This window comes from Trichechus manatus, unplaced genomic scaffold (genome assembly GCF_000243295.1).
Source record: "Trichechus manatus latirostris isolate Lorelei unplaced genomic scaffold, TriManLat1.0 scaffold00011, whole genome shotgun sequence".
Taxonomy (NCBI): Eukaryota; Metazoa; Chordata; class Mammalia; order Sirenia; family Trichechidae; genus Trichechus; species Trichechus manatus.
The window spans coordinates 2,221,390-2,243,621 of record NW_004443947.1 but is presented as its reverse complement, the minus strand read 5'-3'; the positions used below and the strand labels follow the sequence as shown (position 1 = coordinate 2,243,621).

Sequence of the window (22,232 nt, the reverse complement as noted above, 5' to 3'; positions counted from 1 at the left end):
GCGCCCCTCGCCCGCCGCCCCTCAGCCCAGTACCTGGGCTCCCAGGGGCCCCGCCCTCCTCGGTCGGGTTCCCATTTCATAGACTAGGAGACTGAGGGGCGGAGAGGCTGCCCATTTGCTGCACGCCTGCTGAGGGCGGGGCGCGCTGCCTCTAGATCTCACTCAATCCAGCCCCGCGAACGCCTTCTTGCTTTACCGAGGAAGGAATTGGGACTCAGAGAGAGGAAGCCACTTGTCCGAGGACACGCAGTACCTGGATGGAGACTCAGATCGGCTCGGTCTCCGAGCTCCCCCGGCGCGGAAATTTCCCGCCTCTCCCTTGGCCGCACTTCCGGCCTCCTTCCCCGCCCTCCCCCGCCCCAGGCCCTTTGTCTCCCGCCGCCCACACTCCCGCGAGCGGCGGGGACGCGCGTGGTGGTGGTGGGGAGGGGGGAAGAGGCGCCTTGGATTCCCCAGCTACCAGCCTTTCCAGCTAGGGTGCCCGCTCACCCGCTGGTCTGTGCAAGCCCGGCTTTCCTCCTCTGGGTGCCATTGGGCAAGTCATTTAGCCTCTCTGAGCCTCACTTTCCTGATCTGAAACTTGGGGGCTAACATCATCACTCACAGTGGCCTTGGAAGGATGAAGGAGCCTAAAGCAGGTGCTCACAGTCTGCGAGTTGAATCGGAATTGCCAAGGACATGAGGACTCGGGGCCTACCTTCTCCGCATTTATACGCAGAGAAATAGCCAACTTTCCTGAGGAGAAATTATAATTCTGTGATTGCCGGAGAGATAATAAAACCCTATTGCCTGTGCCATGACACAACTTACTAAAAATGGTTGCAACTAACGTTAATGAAATGCTTATTTAGGGGCAGACACCATGCTAAGATTTTTTAAAACAGGTTTTTATCTAATATCAATTTCCAATCATCGTGGAGAAAGTTAGTGTTAATATCTCATTATCCCCGCTTTTCGGATAAGAAAGCTGAGATACAGATGGGTGTCTTGTGTGGGGTCGCACAGCTAGTTAGTACCTAAGCAGTCTAACTCCTGAAACCTCACGCTTAACATTTGTTTTATTCCTCTCACCTGCTGAACCATAAGTTACCACGATCTTTCTTTAAAAAAATTTTTTTTTAATCTAAATGGCAAATGAAGATCCATCGGGCCAACGTCCTCAGCCAGCATCCCAAATCAAAAGCAAACCAAACCGGTTGCCATCAAGTCGATTCCGAGTCATAGCGACCCTATAGCATCCCAGCGGAGGAGAAAAACGCATAGTGCGCGCCAATTTTCAGAACCACGGACAGCACCACGAACCAGCGCGGCTTCCTAACATTTCTGTTCCTGAAAACTGTTCATTCACTGCTCACAAGAGCACTCTGCGTCAAAGTTTACAAACCCTGCTCCACATTCATCATCTTATTTTATTCCCCCTACAGCCCTTTAAGGTAAACATTACTGGCCCCATGATACAGATGAAGAAATTGAGGCTTGGGAAGTTTACAGGTCGTGAAAAGAGGCAAGAACAAAACTGTGACCTAAAAAGTTCCTCCTAGGGCAAAGAGAGCATGGGCAGGAGGGGGATCCAGAATATCGGGGGCAGGGCATGAGTGAGGAAGCTGTGGCAGTCATCCAGCTGATAGACTATGATGCTTGAACTATGGCAACGTTTGTCGGAATGGAGAGGAAGAGACGGATTCAGTATCTACTCAGGGGTAAAATCAACAGACCTTGGTCATGGAGTGGATGTGGGTGTGGGGGTGAGGGAGGATTCCGCTGCCTCTCTGAGGTTCTGCGTGGGGATCTGGGTGGATGAAGGATAGATACCTGGTGAGCCTTGGGGGAAAATGAGGGGCATGTGGGACAGCCGTGCTGAGACATCTGAGTCCGGAGCTAAGCTCTGGAGTGGCCAAGGCTGGAGACAGACCAGGTGGCCATCAACCAAGAGCTGGTGATGGAGGTCATGGGAGGGGCAATGGTACATGGAGGGAGAGTGTAGGCCAAATAAGTAGAGATGGAAGCCACTGATCCACCCTGAGGAACACCAACATTAACGGACAGGCAGGGGAAAGGAGGTTACAAAGAAGAATGAGAACCGTGAGAAACTGGAGGAAACCCAGGAGAGTGTGAGGTCTCAGAAGCCAAGGGGAGAGAATGTTCCAGAAGGAGGGCAGGGTGAACTGGATCAGAAAGACAAAGTATGGTCTGAGAGGCATCCTCTGGGCTTAGAAAGAAGGTAATTGGAAACTTGATGAGAATAGTCAGTGGAGTGGTGGGGGTGGAAGCCAGACTTGGTGGGGTGGGGGCAGGAAGATTGGTAAGTGAATGGGAGTAAGCAAGCGGAGAGAGCAAGTGAAGACAGCTCTTTCAAGAAGATCAGGCTTTGAAGGAGAAAAGAGATATGACAGTCTCTATAGGAGTCCCGGGATGGTGCAAATGGTTAACACGCTCGACTGCTAACCGAAAGATTGGAGGTTTGAGTCCACCCTGAGGCACCACAGAAGAAAGGCCTGGTGATCTCCTTCCAAAAAATCAGTCACTGAAAACCCTGTGGAGCACAATCCTACTCTGACACACATGGGGTTGCCATGAGTCGAAGTCAGCTCCACAGCAACTGGCTTACAGAGGGATGGAAGGTTAAGATGGTGGAGACCTGAAGACATGTAGATCCAGGTGGGAGAGGGCCAGCAGAGAGGGAAGGGGGAAGATGCCAGAAAGGGCAAGGATGGTGGCTGGGCCCAGATGCCTCCGTGGGGGAAGAGGATGGGATCCAGATCTCCGGGGCAGCTCGCAGACAATAAGATGAAGCGTGAGGGCATGTGGCTTATTTGGGAGTTGCAAGGACACCAGCAAGGAGCCCTGGCAGCACAACAGTTAAGCACTTGGCTGCTAACCTAAAGGTTGACGATTCAAACTCATCCAGTGGCTCTACAGGAGAAAGACCTGGTGATTTGCTCTCATAAAGGTTACAGCCTAGAAAACCCTATGGGGAAGTTCTGCTTTGTCACATCGGATTGCTATGAGTTGAAAATCGACTCAACAGCACCTAACAACAATAAGTACACTAGCAGGGAAGTGGGGAGGTAATCCAGGAAAGGAAGGAAGTCAATAAAACAAACAAATCAAACCCATTGCGTCGAGTTGATTCCGACTCCTAGCGACCCTATAGGACAGAGTAGAACTGCCCCATAGGGTTTCCAAAGAGCAGCTGGTGGATTCAAACTGCTAACCTTTTGGTTAGCACCCAAGTGCTTGACTACTGCACCACCAGGGCTCCATGAAGTCACTAAGTCAGCTACCACAATAGGCACCTGAAGCTCAATCCTGCAGGGAAGTTTTGGGAAATGGGGTACAATGCACACCTCAGAATTCCCCCCGCCAAGGGTAAAGGAGCTGGGATATTTATATCCCAACATCTGGCAGATGTTGGTTAAGGGCTGTCCCGTGGATGTGTTGAATGAGACCATGTGTTAATTCCCAGGCACTTCTGGCCCCCAAAGGAGCCCTGGTGGTGCAGTGGTTAAAGCACTCAGCTGCTAATCAAAAGGTCGGCCTTCAAACCCAGCAGCTGCTCTGCAGGAGAAAGATGTGGCAGTCTGCTTCTGTAAAGATTTACAGCCTTGGAAACCCTGTAGGGCTGCTATGAGTTGGAATCGACTTGACGGCAGTGAGTTTGGTCTGGCCCACAGTGCCTGCAGGCTAAGTGAGCCCAGCAGCCCGAGAGCAGCTCTTACAGACAAAGATGCAAGTGCTGGCTATCGGCAGTATTGGTGCAGGCACAGAAATGTTAAGGGCATCCGAGGGGATGTGATCAGGGTAGTGACAGTGTCTTCATCGTGGGCACAGTCAGGGCCATTTCCCATCTGCATCCTTTGCCATGCTTTCCAACCACTCTTGTTCCATAGGGACTTGTTGATGAAAACATTTTTTTTAATGAAAATTTCCAGAAAACAAAACAAAAAACTTGCTAAAGCAAAGCCATGGAGCGGGGATGGGGAGGGTATTGCATTATGGGTAAGGAGTTTCTATTAAGGATGATGAAAACATTTGGAAACAGTGGTGATGGTTGCACAACATGGAGAATGTAACTAATGTCACTGAATTGTATACGTAAAAATGGTTGAAATGGGAGTGTTTTGTTATAAATATTTCATCAGAATAATTTTTTTTTTTTTTAAAGAGGACAGAGGCGAGTTCAACTCCTAGATTTGCCATTTACTAGCTGTGTGGCCTTGATTGAGGTCTCGCTGAGCCTCAGCTTCATCACTTGTCACTCTTAGCTTTCAGAGCTCTGAAGATGTAAGGAAAAAATATATATCAAGTGCCTGGCACAGTGTGGGCACTCGAGGTGGACACCAGTGTTTTGGCAGCCCTCCCAGCCTTTGGGGTGGGTCATGCCCCAGCTTGGCCAGTCACAGTCCTGGGGATTAGTTCTGGGAGTAGGGCTGGAGCACTGGACGAAAGCCAGGTCTACTGGCTCTCACACTTTCTTGGAACTTTTAGGCTTGTTAAATTGGTGGTGTGTACACCTGGAGTTGCTGGGGCTCATTTTTGTCTCCATATAGAGAAAGTCTGCCTGGGCCGGGTTTGTGGCTCATTCTGGGTTCAGTCTCAGCTTGTTACAACCAACATGGTCACCCGCACCCGTGTGTGAGTGAGTATGCGTGCATTTCTCGGCTCGTCTGCCGCTGGGGAGCCATACACACTCGTACGCACCACAAGATAAACAAGTGCCTGCAGCTCCTTGGCTGGCGCCCAGGCCGGGGGCGGAATAAACAATCCCAGTGACTTTCTGAAAAGCAAGCGTGTGTGGCAACAGGCACCATGGAGACAAGCAGATTGTACCAGAGCAGAGGCAGCAGCCACCCCCCAATGCCACCCCAACCACACACACACACTCACGCACACATATGGACATACACACACACGCACACACACACCCAAACGTGCACTCACACACATGCACACAGCCATGCACAACACTCATATACGCGCACACGCTCATAGTCTCTCTCTTGTTCATACTCAATTCAACAAATATACAACCAACCCTCCTTTCACCCCCTGGCACACTCATCCTTGGGATCCTGCCAGCTACCCCCATCCCAGCTCTGCTTGAAGCTAAAGCCTTTTGAGAAGATCTGAGATTCCCAGTAGAGAATCCACAGTTCCTGGCCCCTTTGCTGGTACACTGGTCCTGGTCTAGGTCGAATTTCAGCAAATCACAAACTCGAAGGAAGGTGTGTGTGCTGGGTGTGTGTGAGAGAGAAGGGAGTGGATTATATGAGAGGCAATGCCATATAAACCCACCTTCTATCAAGTTCTTTGTTTACTTCAGGGATGCACACACAACACATCCACACACTCCTTCAAGAAACACTTATCCACACTCAGCACCCCTGCGGCTTGTAAGACCACTCCCCTGAATATAGACACTCAGATACACAGCCATCCTCACACATGCAATATGTAACCTGATATACCCTAGGTGATGATCATGATTGTGGTGTGCCATCTACTAAGTGTTTTATAGTCATGATCTCAGTCCACTTAATCCTCACAGCAAAACCATCTGAGGTAGATACGATTATTATTCCCATTTTTCAGATGAAGAAACTGAAGCTCAGAGAGGTTAAGCAACTTGCCAGGGCCACCCTGCTTAAAAGTGACGAAGTTGGGAGTTAAACTTCAGCCCACACTATTAACCCATCCTTATACACTCAGATACTTGCAATACACACATGAGCAAACCCTGCCTCCTCAGTCAGCTCAGATAACAGATGCCCATGGGGTCACCTTCCCCATCCTGATCTCCTCACATGCACCAGGCCCCTCAGTGCTGCCCCAGTATTTATGAACGCCCCTGGCTCGGGCACATGAGCATAGCTCACTACCCACACAACCTCCCTCACTCCCTCCCTCCTTGTCTGCACCCCCATCCCCCCGGTTGGGGGCAGCCCAAGGATTTGGATGGATGACTCAAGCTGAATCACAGCCCAGCTGCTCCTTGGCAGCCCCCTCCCCAATCTGCCCAGAGAGTCTGTTCTGAAGGCAAGGGCAGGCCTTGGACTGGGTGACAGGGAGCAGAGCATTCGGGACGAGGCACTTAAGATCCAGCTCCTGGAGAAAAAGGGTCAGACACAAGGGGCTTCCGTGTCCTCCTCCACTCCCCAAAGTTCCACAGGTGCTCCCAGGTGGCCCCACCCGTGCCCTTCACTCTGCCCGGGAAAGAGACCTTCTGCCCTGATACAGGCCAGGGGCTCCCTTTCTAGTCTCAGGGCCCATTTTGGCTCCCCTGCCCCTCCTCTTGGCCCCAATAGTAACAACAGTAATAATGATATTAGCTGTTGTTATTGATTGCTCACATTTACACAGCACTCTACAGTTGACAAAGCACTTTCTCATTGGCATTAAATTTGATTCTCCTACTAGTCCCTTAAGGAGCCCTGGTGGTGCAGTGGTTAAGTGCTTGGCTGTTAACCAAAAGGTCAGCGGTTGGAACCCACCAACTGATGTGCTGGAGAAAGATGCGGCAGCTGCTTCCGTAAAGATTATAGCCTTGGGAACTCTATGGGGCAGTTTTACTCTGTCTCATAGGGTCGCTATGAGTCTGAATCAACTCGATGGCAATTTACTAGTCCTGTGGGATGGAAATTAGTGCCTTCACTTTTGAGCTGAGGAAACTGAGGCTCAGAGAGGTTAAGCAAGCTGTCCAAGGTTACACAGTTGGTGAAATGCAGAGCCAGGAAGCAAGTAGACCTCCAATCCCCAGGAAAGTCAGGCATCATGGAGGTATGGAGGGGTGGTATGGTGGGGGCATGATGGGGGCATAGTTGGAGGCAGGGTGAGGGCAAGGTGGCGGGCATGGTGGGGACATGGCAGGTGGTATGGTGGGTGGCATGGTGGAGGCATGGTGAGAGGCATGGAGGACATGAGGGGGCATGGCAGGAGGCATGGCGGGGGCATAGTGGGGGCATGGTGAGGGCATGGTGGCGGCATGGTGGGGGCATGGTGAAAGCATGGTGGGGCCATGGTGGGTCATGGTGAGGGCATGGTGGGGGCATGGTGAGGGGTATGGTGGGGGAATGGCGGAAGCATGGCGGGGGTATGGTGGGGGTGTGGTGAGGGCATGGTGGGGGTATAGTGGGAGCATGATGAGGGTAGGGTGGGGGTATGGTGACGGCATGGTGGGGTGGCATGGCGGGCGCATGGTGATGGCTTGGTGTGTGGCAGGGTTGTGGCTAAATTTTTCTTTCACCCTGACAGCCACTAATGGAATTATGAAATTATTTATATTTTTAAGTCTTCTTCTTTCCTGTGTTTTGGGCCAATATCCCAAGGTTAACAAATCCAGAGCATGGAGTTTCCACTGAGAAGGCTTCAGCTGTGGATCCTTGGCCTCCTGGAGCCTCAGTTCTCTCATCTGGAAAAATGGGTCCAGACATCCAGCAAAGCTGGCTACTGAGAGGAGCAAGTAGAATCATGGGCACCATGCCCTTTAGAAGCCACAAAGGACTTCATATGGCTACTGTTTTTCACATTTTGTTTTATTTTTCTAGAAACCATCAGTGGTTGCTGTGCAGAGGGCAGGGTGGGCTTCTGGGAGCCTGGGGGTGGTGCTGGGAGGGGGTGTGGGTGACAGTTCTTCCTTTCCCCCTGCTTGGGCTCAGCCTGGCCTTCCCCCACCCTCAGCCCAGAGCCCGTTTCTAGGCAACAGGATGGATGTAGGGATGGTTCAGAGGGGAGAGAGCCATAAATAGGGAAGGGAGAAAACAAAAATAAAGTTCCAGAGAAAGCTGCAGAGCAGAGTTACTGGGGGTTGGAGATGGGCAGGCTGGGCGGGAGGCAGGTAAACGGTGGGGACACGGGGACAGCCCCCTCTGCTCCCCAGCCCTTCATCAGCAGGAGGGCAGCAGGCCAGTGAAGGTTCTTAGAAAGCTGACATGGGCGGGGGAGGGGAGGGGGTCTTTGTGTGCACAAATGAGCAGGATGGGGGTGAAGACGAGAAATAACTTTTGATCATGTACCAGGGAAAGCTCAAAAGAGTGAAGGAATTCAACAGGCAGAGGTGAAGGCAGCTGTCCAAGTGGCGGGAAAAGAGCAGGCAACCGAGGGAAGGTGGTGGGTCGGGCAAGGGGGCCTGGGTCCACGAATTCTGGGAGTCCCGGCCAGGCCTCAGCCTCGATGTGCACATACAGGACCCTGAGCACAGCCTCGTGCACACACAGACACGCAAGAGGTGGGCTGTTCCCCCACCTGCAACATTCCCCTCCTCCTTTCATTCACCTCCTCAGAGATGACCTGACCACCGTTTTACTTCTGTCCACTGACCTCTCCTTGTCGTGTTCAGTCTCATCATTCTGCTTGATGTTCTTGCATGTTTGTTGGGGGTCTTGTGATAGCTAGCATGTGAGCTATGGCAGGGCTGTGCCTGTGGGCTGGCTCCTGCCGCCTACCACTTCTGAGGTCAGGGCAGGTGTACAATGCACACTTATTGAATGACACCATGGACAAACACAACACATGTGGGCAACATCCGTGTACATGCGCGAACACAGATATTGACATAGCACACGGCATGCCCATCTCACATACTCGAGCGTGCACATGAGCTCAAGCCCACACACGCCCACAATCTTGCTCGCCACCTCCATGACGCTAAACGAGGTCTGTAACCTCTGCCCTGCTGCCTCCACATTTCCTGTTGTTGCTGTTTATTTGTACCCCCTCAGAGTGAGAGCAAGTCCCTCTTGGAAAATGCCAAAGGAGTTAGGCTTTGGAGTCAGGCCTGGGCTGAGTGTGGCCTTTGCCACTTCCCAGCAATGTGACCTAGGGCAGGTAACTTTGTCTCTCTGGCCTGTACCCCTTCGTCTGTAAGATGGTGGTGATGGTACGTCCTGAGGACCGTTTTAAGTGAAATGAGTGGCAATAACAAGCATCTGATACCTGGGACATCCTGGGTGCTCAGGAAATGACTCTGTCCCTGTTACCAGGGAGGAGCCCATGAGCTGTGTGCTCTCACGGGCACGTGCACACAGTCAGGACTGCCATCTGAGCCAGCGGTGGCATCTTCTGCAGGTGCTTTCTGGCCCTGTGCCTGGAATAGTGTTTAGTGACCCCGGCAGATGAGAACATTGGTCTCTAAGCAGAACCAGGCTCGAACCAGGGAAGGAGAAATAACCCCCACAGGCCAGATGGTGCACCTGGTGTGGCATCTAGAAATGGGGATCAGTGCTAGTGACTGGAGCAGCGGTCACAGACTCAAATCCTTTAGTCTAGGCAGTTCATGAAAATGAGTGCAGTGGATGGGTGTAATCCAATAGGGAGGGGAGGGGGCTGCGGCCAACTGAGAGGTGTACCCAGCCCGAAAGTATTCAAATTTAAAAAATGTATAAGACATTGTGCTAACTAATTAAACACAACGACAGGCCAAATTGAGCCCGAGGACCACGAGTTTGCCATCCCCATGGACTGCAGGATGTAAGCAGTGTCTTGATTCAGCCAAAAGGGCACTGGCACGTGAGTCAGAGAATCAAAGCCCACCGGTTTGTTCTCCTTCCACACGCGTCTGCCAGTTACCTCCAGCTTCCGGAAATAATTTACACTGCAGGCCAAGGTGACCCCGGCAGGCCTGTCTCCCCCAGCGTTCAGGGCCTCCCCTGGCCTTGCACCATCTCCAGTCCCAGGGAACGGGGTGGGGGGTGGGTGCTAACACTTGGTAGTTGATTGACTAGAGCAAGCTTCTCCTAGCCACGGGACTGGAGACCGAGGCAGGACTTCCTACCGAACGGAGGCCGGACCACTGCAGAGAACGCGCCAGGGCCTTGCGCAGATGAGGTTGCGGACCTCCGCCGCAAAGAAGAGCAAGTCTTCTGCAGGGACGGGGGCGGGGCCTCTATGCAGGACCGGTAGAAGACCTCTGCGGCAGATGAGAGCGGGAGCGCAGCAGGGCGGGGCGGGGCCTGTGCACCGATGAGGGCGGGGCCTGTGCGCAGAGCCCGCGGCTTCTCTGCCCCGGTCTTCCCCACGCGAGGCGGTGTCGTAGGCCCCCTAGTGCCGGTCCTGTTCCGCCCGAGGCTCCTGGTGGCTTCCAGATTTCTGCGGACCCTCGCCCACTTCAACCAAACTTTCGGGAACCTTTCCGGAGGGCAGGGCTTCGGTTGCCGAAGCCCCGCCCCCTTCTGGGGCACCTGCCCATTTCCCCTCCCGGTAGACCCGGTTTTCTGCGTTCGGCGGGTGTTCGCAGAGGTGCGTGCGGTCTGGAGTGAGAAAGGTCTGTCTGCGTATAACAGCGTCTTCCAGTGCCCGCTTTGCTGATTTCAGAGTTTCTCCGCCGCGCGTGGGCAACTGTGAGTGCATGCGTGTGTGCACAAGCGCGCCCGTCAGGGTGCATACACTAGGGTTCGCGCGTATACACCAGCGTACGTGCACGCATGTTCGCACGTGCATGGGCACCGCGCACCTGCGCTACGTGTGCGCCGAGGTGTGAGCTCTCGGTTTCGCATCCCTAGCAGGCGCTTTACGGCCCAGCAGGTGGCACCCCAGGCCACCTTGTGGCTCTCGGCTATCTCCCAGTCCACTGAATGTCCCGACCTTGGGGGATCTCCCTCCCCACCAGGTCATCGCGCGAGTAGAAGATGGAGAAGCTGAGTGTGCCAGGTCTCAAAGATTGGAGTTGGGCAGGGCTGGGACCTGGACGCCCATCAACTGCCCCCACCCGGCGCCCAGCCCAGCTCTGTCCGTTCGGCGCCTGCTACAGACAGATTGGCTTTATTCATGGACACGCGGGGGTCGGCCGGCCCACCCGCCCGGGACACGCTCACACGTGGTGGGGGGAGGGTTGGGGAACTCTCCATGCCACAATCACAACACACGACGCCCGCGCTCGGACCGGGCCGGCTCGGGGGAAGGTTCATGGCACAGCCTGGCTCCTGGTTTTGGTTAAAAAAAGGTACTTGGGGTCGATGTGAGAGTGGGCTGGGGGGCTCTGGGGCTGCCTGGGGGCCCCTCGGAGAGCCTCTTGCGGGGGCAGGGGAGCCGTCGCTTTCCGATCTTCGTTTAAAAACATAGAACATGCTACATCCGCGCGGACACTGGACGGGAGGGGGCAGGAAGGGGGCAACACTGGTGGGGACAAGGCTCCCAGCAGCGGCCGCAGACCCGGCCTGTCCTCGCCCCAGGGGTGGACGCGGGCAGGTAGGACAGACGGACGGACAGACACGAACACAGGCTCCGAGCGGGCGCCTCGGAGCGGAAGGAAGATCTCGTGTTTGGGGGGAAGGGACAGAAGGACAGCCCTGGCTCTGGGGGGTGGGGTAGGGGACAGGGTAGGGATTGTGCTGCTGGTGGGGGGCCGTCCTGGGCCCTTACGCCTCTGGCTCATACTCCTGATACTCCTCCTGCATCAGAGGGGTGGGGTGAAGTGGAAAAGAGCAAAAGGGAGTGCTTGCGAACCAAGTAGTCACGCTGGCCCCGGACCCCTCCCCCTCAAGGAGGAACAGGGCACGCCCCTCCCGCGGGCAGGGACAAACCTAGAGGTTGGTGACAGCTGAGCTGTTCCTGGGCAGGGATGCCTGGGGTGCAGCGCTAGGCCCCATCTGTCCTCCCCTCTCTGCCAACCCTCCCCGCCCCCGGGTTCTAGAAAAGGGAGGCCTGAAGCCCCCTGGCCCAGGCGATCCTGCCAGAGGACCCCTCCCCGCAGCTGGGGATAGCAGCAATCTCCCTGGATGCCAGGAGTCCTACCCAGCCCTGCTGCCCCCTCACCTGGGGTAATTCCTTGTAACTTTCCCCTTCTGGCTCCATCAGGGGCTCGATCAGTGGCTCCTCAGCAGCTTCCTGGGCCACTTCCTCTGGCTACAGGCAGAGAACGGACAGGGCTGGTGAGATGGCCCCCAGATTTCTACTAGGGAAGCTTTTGGCTGATTAGTAGAGTGGGGAGGGCTAAGCTATGTTGGCAGTGCAATTAAATTGTTTATTTGGAGTGCCTTGAAGTGGGATAGAAATGTGAGGGGTTAAATCCTCCCTAATCACTGCTTGAAGCTGGGGGTGAGGAGGAGGAGCTGGGCTCTCTTTACCCCTCCCCCAGCACCAGGCAGCCTGCTGCACCCATCATTTGGACTGGGTGGGATGGGGGGACAGACACCACACTCAGTCACCAATTTACCCCTACCCCCTTTATTTCAGGCTCTGTCCTGGGCATTGGGATAACCCTGGAGGTTCTCCTGGGCCAGAAGGAGATGGAGGTTCAGGAATGGGGCTGGGCAGGGGCTCTGAGCCATTCTCCTGCCACCTTCCACTCATCCCTCCCCCAGGGCTCTGCATGGCCTGATTTCTTCAGCTGTTGCTATTTTAAGATAAGCTGGAAGCAACAGCTCATGGTGTTGCTTGGATGTGTGAGCTAAGATTCTCCCCTCCCCCCTGCATCTGCTGCCCAAATAGACGCAGACCTGCGGGCACGTGGGGGGCTGCCAGACACATGGCCAGCCACCTGCAGGTGAGCACATGTATGTGCACATACATGGGACTGAGCTGGCTGCACACACAATAACCTGGGGGCACGTGACACTGTGTCCCTGGATGGTACAAATGGTTAATGCACTTGGCTGCTAACCAAAAGGTTAGCAGTTTGAGACCACTCAGAGGCACCTTGGAAGAAAGGCCTGGAGACCTACTTCCAAAAAATCAGCCCCTGAACACCCTATGGAGCAGTTCTACTCTGACACATGGGGTCGCCATGAGTCAGAATCAACTCATTGGCAACTGGTATGGTATGGTATACATGCATGCTTTACAGCTTCCAAGGCCACATGTGGGCTGGCACAAGCCTGGACCCCTTCCACATGTGGCCACTATCCGTCCCTAGTGGGTGGAGGTAAGAATGTTGGGAACCTGGAGAGTTGGCACTGAGAAGGCCCACCCTGAACACATCTGTGCTCTCCTTACCCCAGTCCCATCCAGACAGCTTCAGCTACTGTATGTGACCTGTCTGGGTGGGCCGTATGGGCATATGAGTTTACAGCTCCTGACCTGGCTCATTTCTCCCATTTTACAGATGGGTGTATCAAGGTCTAGGAGGTAGGCAAATATGCATTGCCTAAAGTCACTTAGCAATTTAGTTCCAGAGCCATGACCAGAATCCAGGCAAGAAGCATTGAGCACATCGTTTGGAAAGAACCCAAGTGTCAACCACAGTAGAAGGGATGTGTGCATCATGGTTTGTCACACAATGGAATTTAATAAAACAAGCACAAAGAACAAGAGTTGCACACAACAGCATGGTTGCAGTTCACAGATTTGCTGTTGAGTGAAAGAAGCCAGATGCAGAAAAGTATGTATTTCATGATAACATTTATATGAAGTTTAAAAAGAAAAAACACCCAGCCAGTGTCATCACTAGGGTTGGTGACACCTCCCCCATGGACCTCCTCCCATACCAGACCATACAGAATTCTTCATATTATGTTTTTTGTACTGTTACTGGTAAATCATAATTCCCATATATCACTCCTTCTATGCCATTAATTACTACTTCATTTTCAAAAAGTTATTGATATAAGTTCACAAATACTAATTACCACAATATTGTAGCTAAAACACAAGAAAATTTGACGAAAGGAGCAACTATAAAAATACCGGCTGCAACAAAAAAAAACAGACATGCTTGTAGCTTGTCCTGACAAAACCACGTGATTTGAAGCATCATTGTAATTGGGTAATAATGACAGGTCTGACTGGAGCGCAGTAGAAGATTCAAAAAGCAAATTAGCATAGAGTTTTAGCTTTATAGGTATATTGATACCTGTAAACTGGGCTTACGAAAAATGTTTTTGTGTTAGAACTAACTACGGGATATTTTTATGGACAGTCATTTTGGTTCACCCCCTCTGACAATATCACCAGTATGGTCTGCACCCCTGCATTCCCTAGTGATGCCACTGCACCCAGCTAATTTGTGGTGACAGAAGTCTGGATAGCAGTTACGCTTGTAGGGGGGTGGGCAGGGCCAGGACTAGGGTGAGGTGAGTGTAGTGCCTGGTGGGCAGATTTTAAGGAGGCACTCAGTCTCAGGGGCATGCAAGTGAGCCGAGCGCCCCTTGACATTCTGCATCCTAGGCACCAGCATCGGCTCACCCTAGTCCTGGCCCTGGGGGCAGGGGTTGGAAGGGGGCACCAGGGGGCTTCTGAGGTGCTGGTTACACAAGGGAGTTCCCTTTGTGAAAATTTCAGAGCTGCATGTTTTCTGCATGTATGTTATTTTCCATAAAAAGTTAATTTACAAAATTCCCAGCTTGGTGATGAAAAAATTTTGGAAATAGATAATGGTGATGTTTTACGACCAGGAACTCAATAGATGGTCCCGGATAGAACGGGAGAAAAATGTAGAACAGAACTCAAATTCCTAAGAAAAGCCCAGACTTACTGGACTGGTAGGGACTAGATGAACCCCTGAGACTATTGCCCTGAGATACTCTTCAAACTTGGAACTCAAGCCACTCCCAGAGGTCAACTGTCAGCCAAATGACAGACTGGCCCATAAAATAAATAACATCATCCGTGAGTACTGTGCTCCTCAAAATAATCGTCTAGATGAAACCAATGGTTAACTAACTTTTACCCTACACCCAAGATGAGAAAGTGGGGTGGTGGCAGGGGGCAGGGAAACTAGATTAATGGAAATAGAACAACCAAAATGGAAATAACAAGAATGCTGATATATTGTGAAGAATGTAACCAATGTCACTAGCAATATGTATAGAAATTGTTAAATGAGAACCTAATTTCCTGTGTAGACTTTCACCAAAACACAATAAAATATTATTTAAAAAAAAAAAAGATACGTGGTGATGGTTGTACAACATTGTGAATGTAATTAGTGCCACTGAATTGTACACTTAAAAATGGTTAAAATGGCAAATATTATGTTATATATACTTTATCACACACACACACACACCCCAGCTTGGCCACCTGTTTAACATCAGGCAAGTTACTTCACCTCAGATCTCAGCTGCCTCCCATGGAAAACGGGGTAAGGGATAACTCTTGGCTTTGGGAGAGTGTGGTGAGGACTTAATGATAGTGTCTGCAACCAGGTGGTAGGTAGAGACGCTCGGAAATGCTGACACCGGCAGCATGGCTACCCCTCACCCTGCGGCCTCAGAGGGCTGTTGTTTGGCTACAGCTCTATGTATCTCCATCTCCCTTGAGAGAGGAGCCTTGAAGTGTCAACAAGTGCTGGTAGGAGGTAAACAGCAAGGGAAATGATTCTGAACAAAGACTCATCACAAACAGCCTCACAATGACAGGTCAGGAACTGTGCCTGCTTCTCTCTGCACCCCAGCTTCCAGCAGGGCCTGGCCTCTCTCTGCACCCCAGCCCCCTGCAGGGCCTGGCCTCTCTGCATTCTAGCCCCCAGCAGGGCCTGGCCTCTCTCTGCACCCCAGCCCCCTGCAGGGCCTGGCCTCTCTGCATTCTAGCCCCCAGCAGCGCCTGGCCTCTCTCTGCACCCCAGCTTCCAGGAGGGCTTGGCCCCATGTCGGCATCAAGCAACTCCAATTAAATGGACCTGAGCTTATCCTCCCAATTACTTTATGAGGGAGGCAGGCAGCAATTGCAATCCTGGGCAAGTCACTTCACCTCTATGAGCCTCATTTCCTTCATCTGTAAAACAGGAAAGTGATGGCACTGTTCTAATAGGGACACTGCAAAGACGCACTAAGTGTAAAACATCTAGACCAGTGCTTGCCCATTCAAGAGATCAATAGACAGTAGTGACTGCCGGTAACATAATGATGATAAGAAGTAGGAAGTCACACAGATAGTAAAATGCAGAGGCAGAACTTGAACCAGAACTTCTGAGTCACATCCCAGATGCTTCTGATGGTGGAAGGAACTAGCTGTGCAAAATGTCTGGAGTGGAGGGCTGGGGTGGGGTCCCGACAGCCCAATGGGTATGCCCATGCAGAATGCACACTGGTCACCCGGCCCGAGCACAGAGCAAGGAGCCCCCACCCTGAGGCAGAGGTCTGCACATGTACTTGGACAGACACGGAGCAGCCCCCGGGAATGTTGGCACTCACACATGTGGGCCCCCAGGGCACGGTATTGTAGTGGTACACTTCCCATCCCCCCTCCACACACCTGGGGTCACATGATCTCCTGGGGGCAGACACAGGCTGTTCACATGATTGGGTGGCCACCATCTCTTACTGAGCACCCACTGTCCACAGGCCAGGGTCTTTACATTAGTGGTTCTCTGTGTGTGGGCCCTGGACCAGCAGCATCAGCATCACCTGGATACTTGTTAGAAATGCAAATTCTTAGGCTCTACCTCAGACCTGCTGAGTCAGACATTCTGGGGATGGGGCCCAACCATCTGTATTTTAACCTGCCCTCCTGACGGTTCTGATGCACACCAAGTTTTAGCACCTCTGAGCTATATTATCTCCAATCTGCATAAGAACTCTATTGTGTTCATCTTCTATCTTTACAGGCAAAGAATCAGGCTCAGAGACATGGTGGGACCTGTTAGGAAGTAGTTGGGCTGAGATTCCAACCCAGCTCTGTGGGGCTCCGGAGCCCACGACTCTTGTCCTCCAAGATGTGGCTAATAGAGACTTGTGTCTCTACCCACACATGGGCAGCCACTGCACTTCCCTGGGGGAACATATCTGTACAAAAGTGTGACAGACCACCACCTCCTTTCACGGCTCACATGACAAGCTCATGCCTGCCTCAGGGCCTTTGCACTTGCTGTTCCCACTGCCTGAGGTACTCTTCCCACAAATCTCCCCAAGACTGCCTTTCTCTCATCCCTTCGGTGTCAGCTCACGTATCTACTCCTCAGAGAAGCCATCCCAGCTGAAGCAGTGCCCTTACCCCTTGACTCTATCCCATCTCCCTACTGTCTGTTGATTGCACTTAACCCTGTCTGAAATTATCTTCTTTATTTATTGGTTGGTTTCTTACTGCCTGTCTTCTCCCACTACAATACATGAATGCAGGAACCTTATTCCTTGTGGTAACCTCTAGAATAATTCCTGCCTGGCATGAATATTTATTGAATGAAAAGAAATGAATGAACCACCAGTGGCATATGCAGATGTGGCTGGAAGTGATCCAGGCCACACTCCCAAGCAGGACACTCCTATACAGCCGGATCTAGGTCACTGCTGCAGGGAGAGCCATGTCCATACACACCTTCACACAGACGTGTTCTGAGCAGAGTCTAGCTGGGCCCTGCAGAATGTGGCGCAAGGTGTCTTGAGCCCCCGACTGGCTGGGGGAAAGGGAGGAATGATGGCAGGTTTATTTGTGTCTGGCACTGTGTGTGCGTTCGTGTGTGTGTGGGGGGGTGGTGAGGGGGTTTGCTTACCTTCAGATCAGTGGGGAATTCCTCCTTCTTCACCAGGCCCGTGGCTGCTGCAATGTTCCCAGCCCCAGAGAACACGGCCCCGCCCAGATGTGACGCCTGCTCCTTGGTTTTCTCAGCCACTGGATCAGGAATGGGTTGGGGAGAGGGTTGGGGGCCAGGGTGAAGGGCAGGCACAGGTGCCCTTCCCACCATTGTGCCCCAGGCCTGCCCTCCCCAGGAAGCACCCCCCACTGAGGCCTTGGGTGGCCAGCAGATCCCAGGCCCCAGGTGAGGGAAGGGAACTGGGCCAGACAGGGCTGGTACCTGAGGCAACACCTTGTACCACCCCCTCTCGGGTCTTGCTTCCTGCAGAGAGAAAAGGGAACACATTTAAGGGCTCAGAGCCAGGGGACGGAAATTCTAGGCCCACACAGTGGTTAGAGTGGTCAGAGGACCCAGTCAGCAGCAGGCGTCCCGACCCACAGCCTCTTTGGGCATCCTGAAACAAGGTCTCCACATCCCACAAACCCTTCTCCATGCCAGCCTTTCCCCCACTTCTCACCACTGCACCCCAGCTTCCTAGGGACTTCCACTCCTCCCACTGTCTGCCCGCCATCCCCACCCGATCATAATACCCACGCCCTGTAGTGGGTGGCGGCTGAGTGCCAGACCCACGTGAGTAGATCACTGGCACTGCTTCATGTAGTCCTCTCCCAGCCCCAGAAGGTGGGTGCTGCTACTGTCCATTTTCACAGATGGAAACTGCTCAGCAAGGGAAAGAGCTAGCTGGGGGTCCTGCAAATAGTAAATGGCTGAGCTGGCGTTCAAGTTCAGGTCTTCAGACTACCAAACTCTGTGAGTATGAAGGCCCAGTGGGGGTAGGGGTAGGGTGGGGCCAGGGGACAAAAGAGCTGTGTATTTTTGAAAGGTTCCCTCGGTGCCCTGGTACATGGCTCAGCTGCCCACATCCCACCCATGGACCCCCACAACCCACCCCCACCCACCCATTTCCCCTTAACAGGGTACAAACCCCTCCTTCTGGCCAAAGTGGGGAGTGTCTTAGTGCAGGCTGGGCCTAAGAGGGATGTACAGATTGTGACTGGCACCCACGCATGGGCTGGGCCTTCCTGGGAGGATTGATTGTCACATGCACAATGCGGGGCTATTGGGAAGGGTGAGGGGCCTGACCTGGGGGGACACGAGGGGCTTCAGCAAATCAGGGAGTCTCCCACCCTGAGGGTTTGGCAAACCAGACAGCAGCTGAGAGACCCAGAAACAGGTGTCTGGGAGAGCTGAGTCTGGTGGGAGGAGGAGGAGAGGCCGGCAGTCTCAAGGCTAGCACCAGAAGACTGGTGGGGCCGGGCTGTTTTCCACTCCATCCTGCCTCCCACAAAATTTGTTTGTGCCTGCTTGGTGCCAGGCCTTGGGCCAATTGCTCCCTGTCTGATGCGGGTAAGAGGAGAGCCGATTCCGGGCCCTGGACCTCAAGCAGTGGGGAGATGACTTCCAGTCTTAGGGAGCTGGGAGCTGGGGCGCATGATAGGGAGGACACACTGCTGGGCCTTGACAAATGGGGAGCAGTGGAGATACAGAAAGGAGACTGGAGAGGGCATCAGACAGAGGGAAGCACAGAGCAAGCACAGAGGGGTGTGATCAGGGCCTGCAGGAAGCGCATCCAGGCAGGTTTGTGCACCAGGAGCAACGGGCACAGTGAGAAACAAAGTTGGACAAGTAGACCTAGGCGGGACCATGAAGAGCATTGAATGCCAGGCTACTGGGAGCTGAGGCTTTAAAGTGTAGGAACTGGAGGGCCACCGTGGGTTTCTGTGCAGGGGGAGGAGGGGGAAAGGGCAGCATGGCTTGGAGTGGTGGAGTCTGTTAGCAGGGAGACAATGTCAGTGGGGCCAGGGCTCAACAGGAGGGAAGGGGCTGAGGGAGGAGGCAGGCCAGAGCTGGGGGCTGGCAGACATGGGCTCAAGCCTTCTTTCTGTCCCCATCACTATTACCCTTGCCTAGCCACCCTTGTCTGGTGGCTGCACTACCTCTCAGTGGGCCTCGCTGCGATTTGTTCTGCACCCAACAGCCTGAGAGATCTTTTAAAACTGAAATCAGACCATGTCAGTCCCCTGCTTACAGCCTCTTGTGGCAATCATAATAATGCTTTGTCCTGTCCTAAAGGGCCCCCTTGTGAGCTGGGCCTTGCCTGCCTCTCTGATCTCATCTCCTACCACTGCTTGTTTTCTGCCCTCTGCAGAGCCTGGTCTCCTTTAACCCACTGTACCTCAGGGCCTTTGCACCTGCCATTCCCACCCCACACCCTCTCCCTGGCTCCTCATTATTCAGGGCTCAGCTCAAATCTCCCCTCCTCAGGTAGGCCCCCTTTGGTTTTCCTACCCAAAGTAGTTCCCCATCCCAGCCACTTGATGTCAAATCCCACTGCTGAAATCCTCTCTATTACCCGCTGATATTTTCCGGTTAAGCTCCAGGAGAGCAGGCACCTTTGTCTCTCCTGCTCACTGCTACACCCCCAGCATCCACACAATGCCTTGCGCATAGTAGGTGTCAAATGAATATTTGTAAAGTGACCATAATACCAAATCTGCCATGGCCCTGAGCAAGTTACTCACCTTTCTGAGGCTACACAAGGGGTAATTACACCTGCTCCACATCAGTAAGTCCTGAGTGTGGGCTCAGGAAATGTCAGTTTCTGGTCCTTCCTTTCTTTATGCAAATGACCTTGCAGGCTCAGTCTCCTCACATTTAGGGCGAGAGATTTTAACCACCCAGCCTTTCTCTTGACACCAGCTGGCAGCTGCAGGGACGGGTGGACTGGGAGGAGAGATAGCAGTGGTGGAACCACAGGCACTGGGAGGCAGGGAGACCTAGAGAGCAGCTCAGACATGGAGGGAGCTGAAAAGGCGGCTGGGAGGGAGGGCAGGGATAGATAGCGAGGGACGGCCTGCCAGGGGAGGGGTGGGGCTTTGGAGTCCCTAAAGCTAGGTTCAAACCCCAGCCTTAGGCTTTACCGGCTGTGTGACCTTGAACAACATAGATAAACTTGTGGGAACCCCAGTTTTCCTAACCTGTAGAATGGGCTAGGAGCATTGAATGAAGTAATTGACGTTATGGCATTTTACATTGTACTTGGTATATAGTGAGGGCTTGACACCTAACTATTAATGATAATGATAATAAACATTTTAAAAAAGAAGGCTATCTGCTTTTATCACTGTATTGGTCCCCTGGCCTTTCAGCTGAACCGCATTCTCATCACTCCCGTTCACCGACCCAGACTTCCATCTGCTGGCTAGGTCCCCAGTGACCCCTGCTGACCTCGCCCCATCTGCTGACTCATATCCTCCAGCCCAGACCCCCTACTTCCTCTAAAGACACCGGCCCCCTCCCTCCGAGGATATCCCAACCCTGTAGCCCCGCCCCTCGCCCACCGACGTAGAGGACGCCCTCCTTGGTCTTCTCTGCGGCCTCGGTGACCCCCTGCTTGGTTTTCTCGGCAGCGGCCACGACGCCCTCCTTGGCCATGGACAGGCCCTTCATGAACATGTCCATCCTGGCGGCCTAGGGAGGGCGAACACACGGGCACCGGTGTGCTGGTTCTGCACCCTCACCCAGCCATCCCCGAGGGGCCCGGTGCCCCCTCCCCTCCCTCAGGAGACCGCAGCGCCTTCCGGGGAGCGGAGCCCCTGTATCCCCTTTTCCCCTTTCACTCCCACCCAGGAGCGGCCTCAGGGCCGCAGCGAGTCCTAGCGTCCTTGAAACCCGGGGACGCGGGAGGGGTAGCCACTTCTGTTATTCAGGGCCCTGCAACCTGCAGCCCCGCGGAACCGGAGTGCTGGGTTTGGCGCGAAGACCTTGGGCCTGCCTGTCACACACGCCAGTCACACGGCCATGCGCACACAGGCATACACCCACGGACACGCTCACGTGCACATACAGGACACACGTTCAAACACGCACGGACACTTCGGCACAAACGGACACACGGGCAAGGACGCACGTCCACACAGCCACCCAAACAGCTGCAGACACAGAGGAGCAGACACACAGCCCGGGGCTCACACTGATGCACACCCACCGGCGCCTCCTCGCCACCCTCTTCCCCATCTCCATCCCCAGACCTTTCTCCTTCCCCTTCCTCTTTTCCACCCCGGCCCCTCTCTGTCCTCGTCCCCGTCCCCGGCGCCCGGCGCCTCACCTGGATGCGTGGCCCGGGGTAGGGATGGAGCGGCGGCTGCGGCAGGCGGACGCGGGGAATCGGCTAGGCCGGCCTAGGTGGGCTCGGGGCTGAAGGGAGATTGCGCCGCGGCCGGACGCTCGGATCTGTTGGCAGCAGGCGGAGCGCAGACCCTGAGCCGCGGCGCGGCAGTGCCCCGGCCTTGGGTGCGTAGCCAGCCACCGCTCGCTCCTCGCACCCAGCTAGCTCGCTCACTCACTCCAGCTCCAGCTTCGGCTGGGGCGCTGCAGCAGCTCTGAGCTCAGCGCCCACTCTGGCGGCAGCACCGCCCCCTCGGTCTGACTGACAGGCGGCGGGGAGGGCCACATCTCCGCGGAGCCTACGAGCCTCTCCCCGCCAGCCCGAGACGCGCCACTGGGGACCCCGGGGCGTCAGACTTGCGCCCTGCCCCCCAAAAGCCTAATTTGGTGGGAGAGAAGTGCCAAGAGTGGGGAAGAAATAATGCTGTTGGCTTTGGAGTTTTTAGTTCGAATCCCGGCTGTGCTTCTTTACTGACGGTGGGACTTCATGCCAGTTTCCTCTTATGTAAGATACGGACGAATCATTCCACAAACGTTTATTGGGGGCATACACAGGTGCCACGCAAGTTCAAGGCTGGAGACAGTGGAAAAGACGAACAAGGCCCTTGCTCTCATGGAGCTG

General features: G+C 53.9%; 2 protein-coding genes across 5 annotated transcripts in view; both read right to left on the bottom strand.

Moving 5' to 3' along the window:
* The window catches only part of GPRIN1 (G protein regulated inducer of neurite outgrowth 1), a 20,196-nt gene extending 11,557 nt beyond the window's left edge, over positions 1 to 8,639 (bottom strand). Inside the window, 1 exon segment of the mRNA XM_004391441.1 lies at positions 8,577 to 8,639. Within this exon segment, the coding sequence (XP_004391498.1) occupies positions 8,577 to 8,639 (63 nt within the window).
* A 2,429-nt stretch (positions 8,640 to 11,068) lies between these two features.
* On the bottom strand, positions 11,069 to 21,588 carry SNCB (synuclein beta). 4 transcript variants are annotated; one of them, XM_004371164.2, is made up of 6 exons: positions 21,552 to 21,588; positions 20,785 to 20,914; positions 17,663 to 17,704; positions 17,360 to 17,478; positions 11,749 to 11,838; positions 11,069 to 11,384 (listed from the first exon to the last, which is right to left on the bottom strand). In XM_004371164.2, the coding sequence occupies exons 2-6, from the start codon at positions 20,903 to 20,905 to the stop codon at positions 11,352 to 11,354; spliced, it is 405 nt and encodes a 134-aa protein (XP_004371221.1). In that variant the 5' UTR covers positions 20,906 to 20,914; positions 21,552 to 21,588; the 3' UTR covers positions 11,069 to 11,351. The 4 variants fall into 4 exon arrangements, with proteins under 4 accessions (XP_004371221.1, XP_004371222.1, XP_023582188.1 ...); XM_004371165.1 differs by lacking the exon at positions 21,552 to 21,588 and having other exon boundaries at positions 11,352 to 11,384; positions 11,749 to 11,820; positions 20,785 to 20,905; XM_023726420.1 differs by lacking the exons at positions 11,749 to 11,838; positions 21,552 to 21,588 and having other exon boundaries at positions 11,352 to 11,384; positions 20,785 to 20,905.
* Positions 21,589 to 22,232: the final 644 nt, after the last annotated feature.

Excerpts from the sequence above, each read along its gene's own strand:
- SNCB (XM_004371164.2), bottom strand. The coding sequence starts at position 20,905 with ATGGACATGTTCATGAAGGGCCTGTCCATGGCCAAGGAGGGCGTCGTG. Across the intron at positions 17,479-17,662 it reads GGTACAAGGTGTTGCCTCAG|TGGCTGAGAAAACCAAGGAG; the intron begins GTACCAGCCCTG and ends TTCCTGATCCAG. Across the intron at positions 11,385-11,748 it reads GTTACAAGGAATTACCCCAG|GAGGAGTATCAGGAGTATGA; the intron begins GTGAGGGGGCAG and ends CCTCTGATGCAG.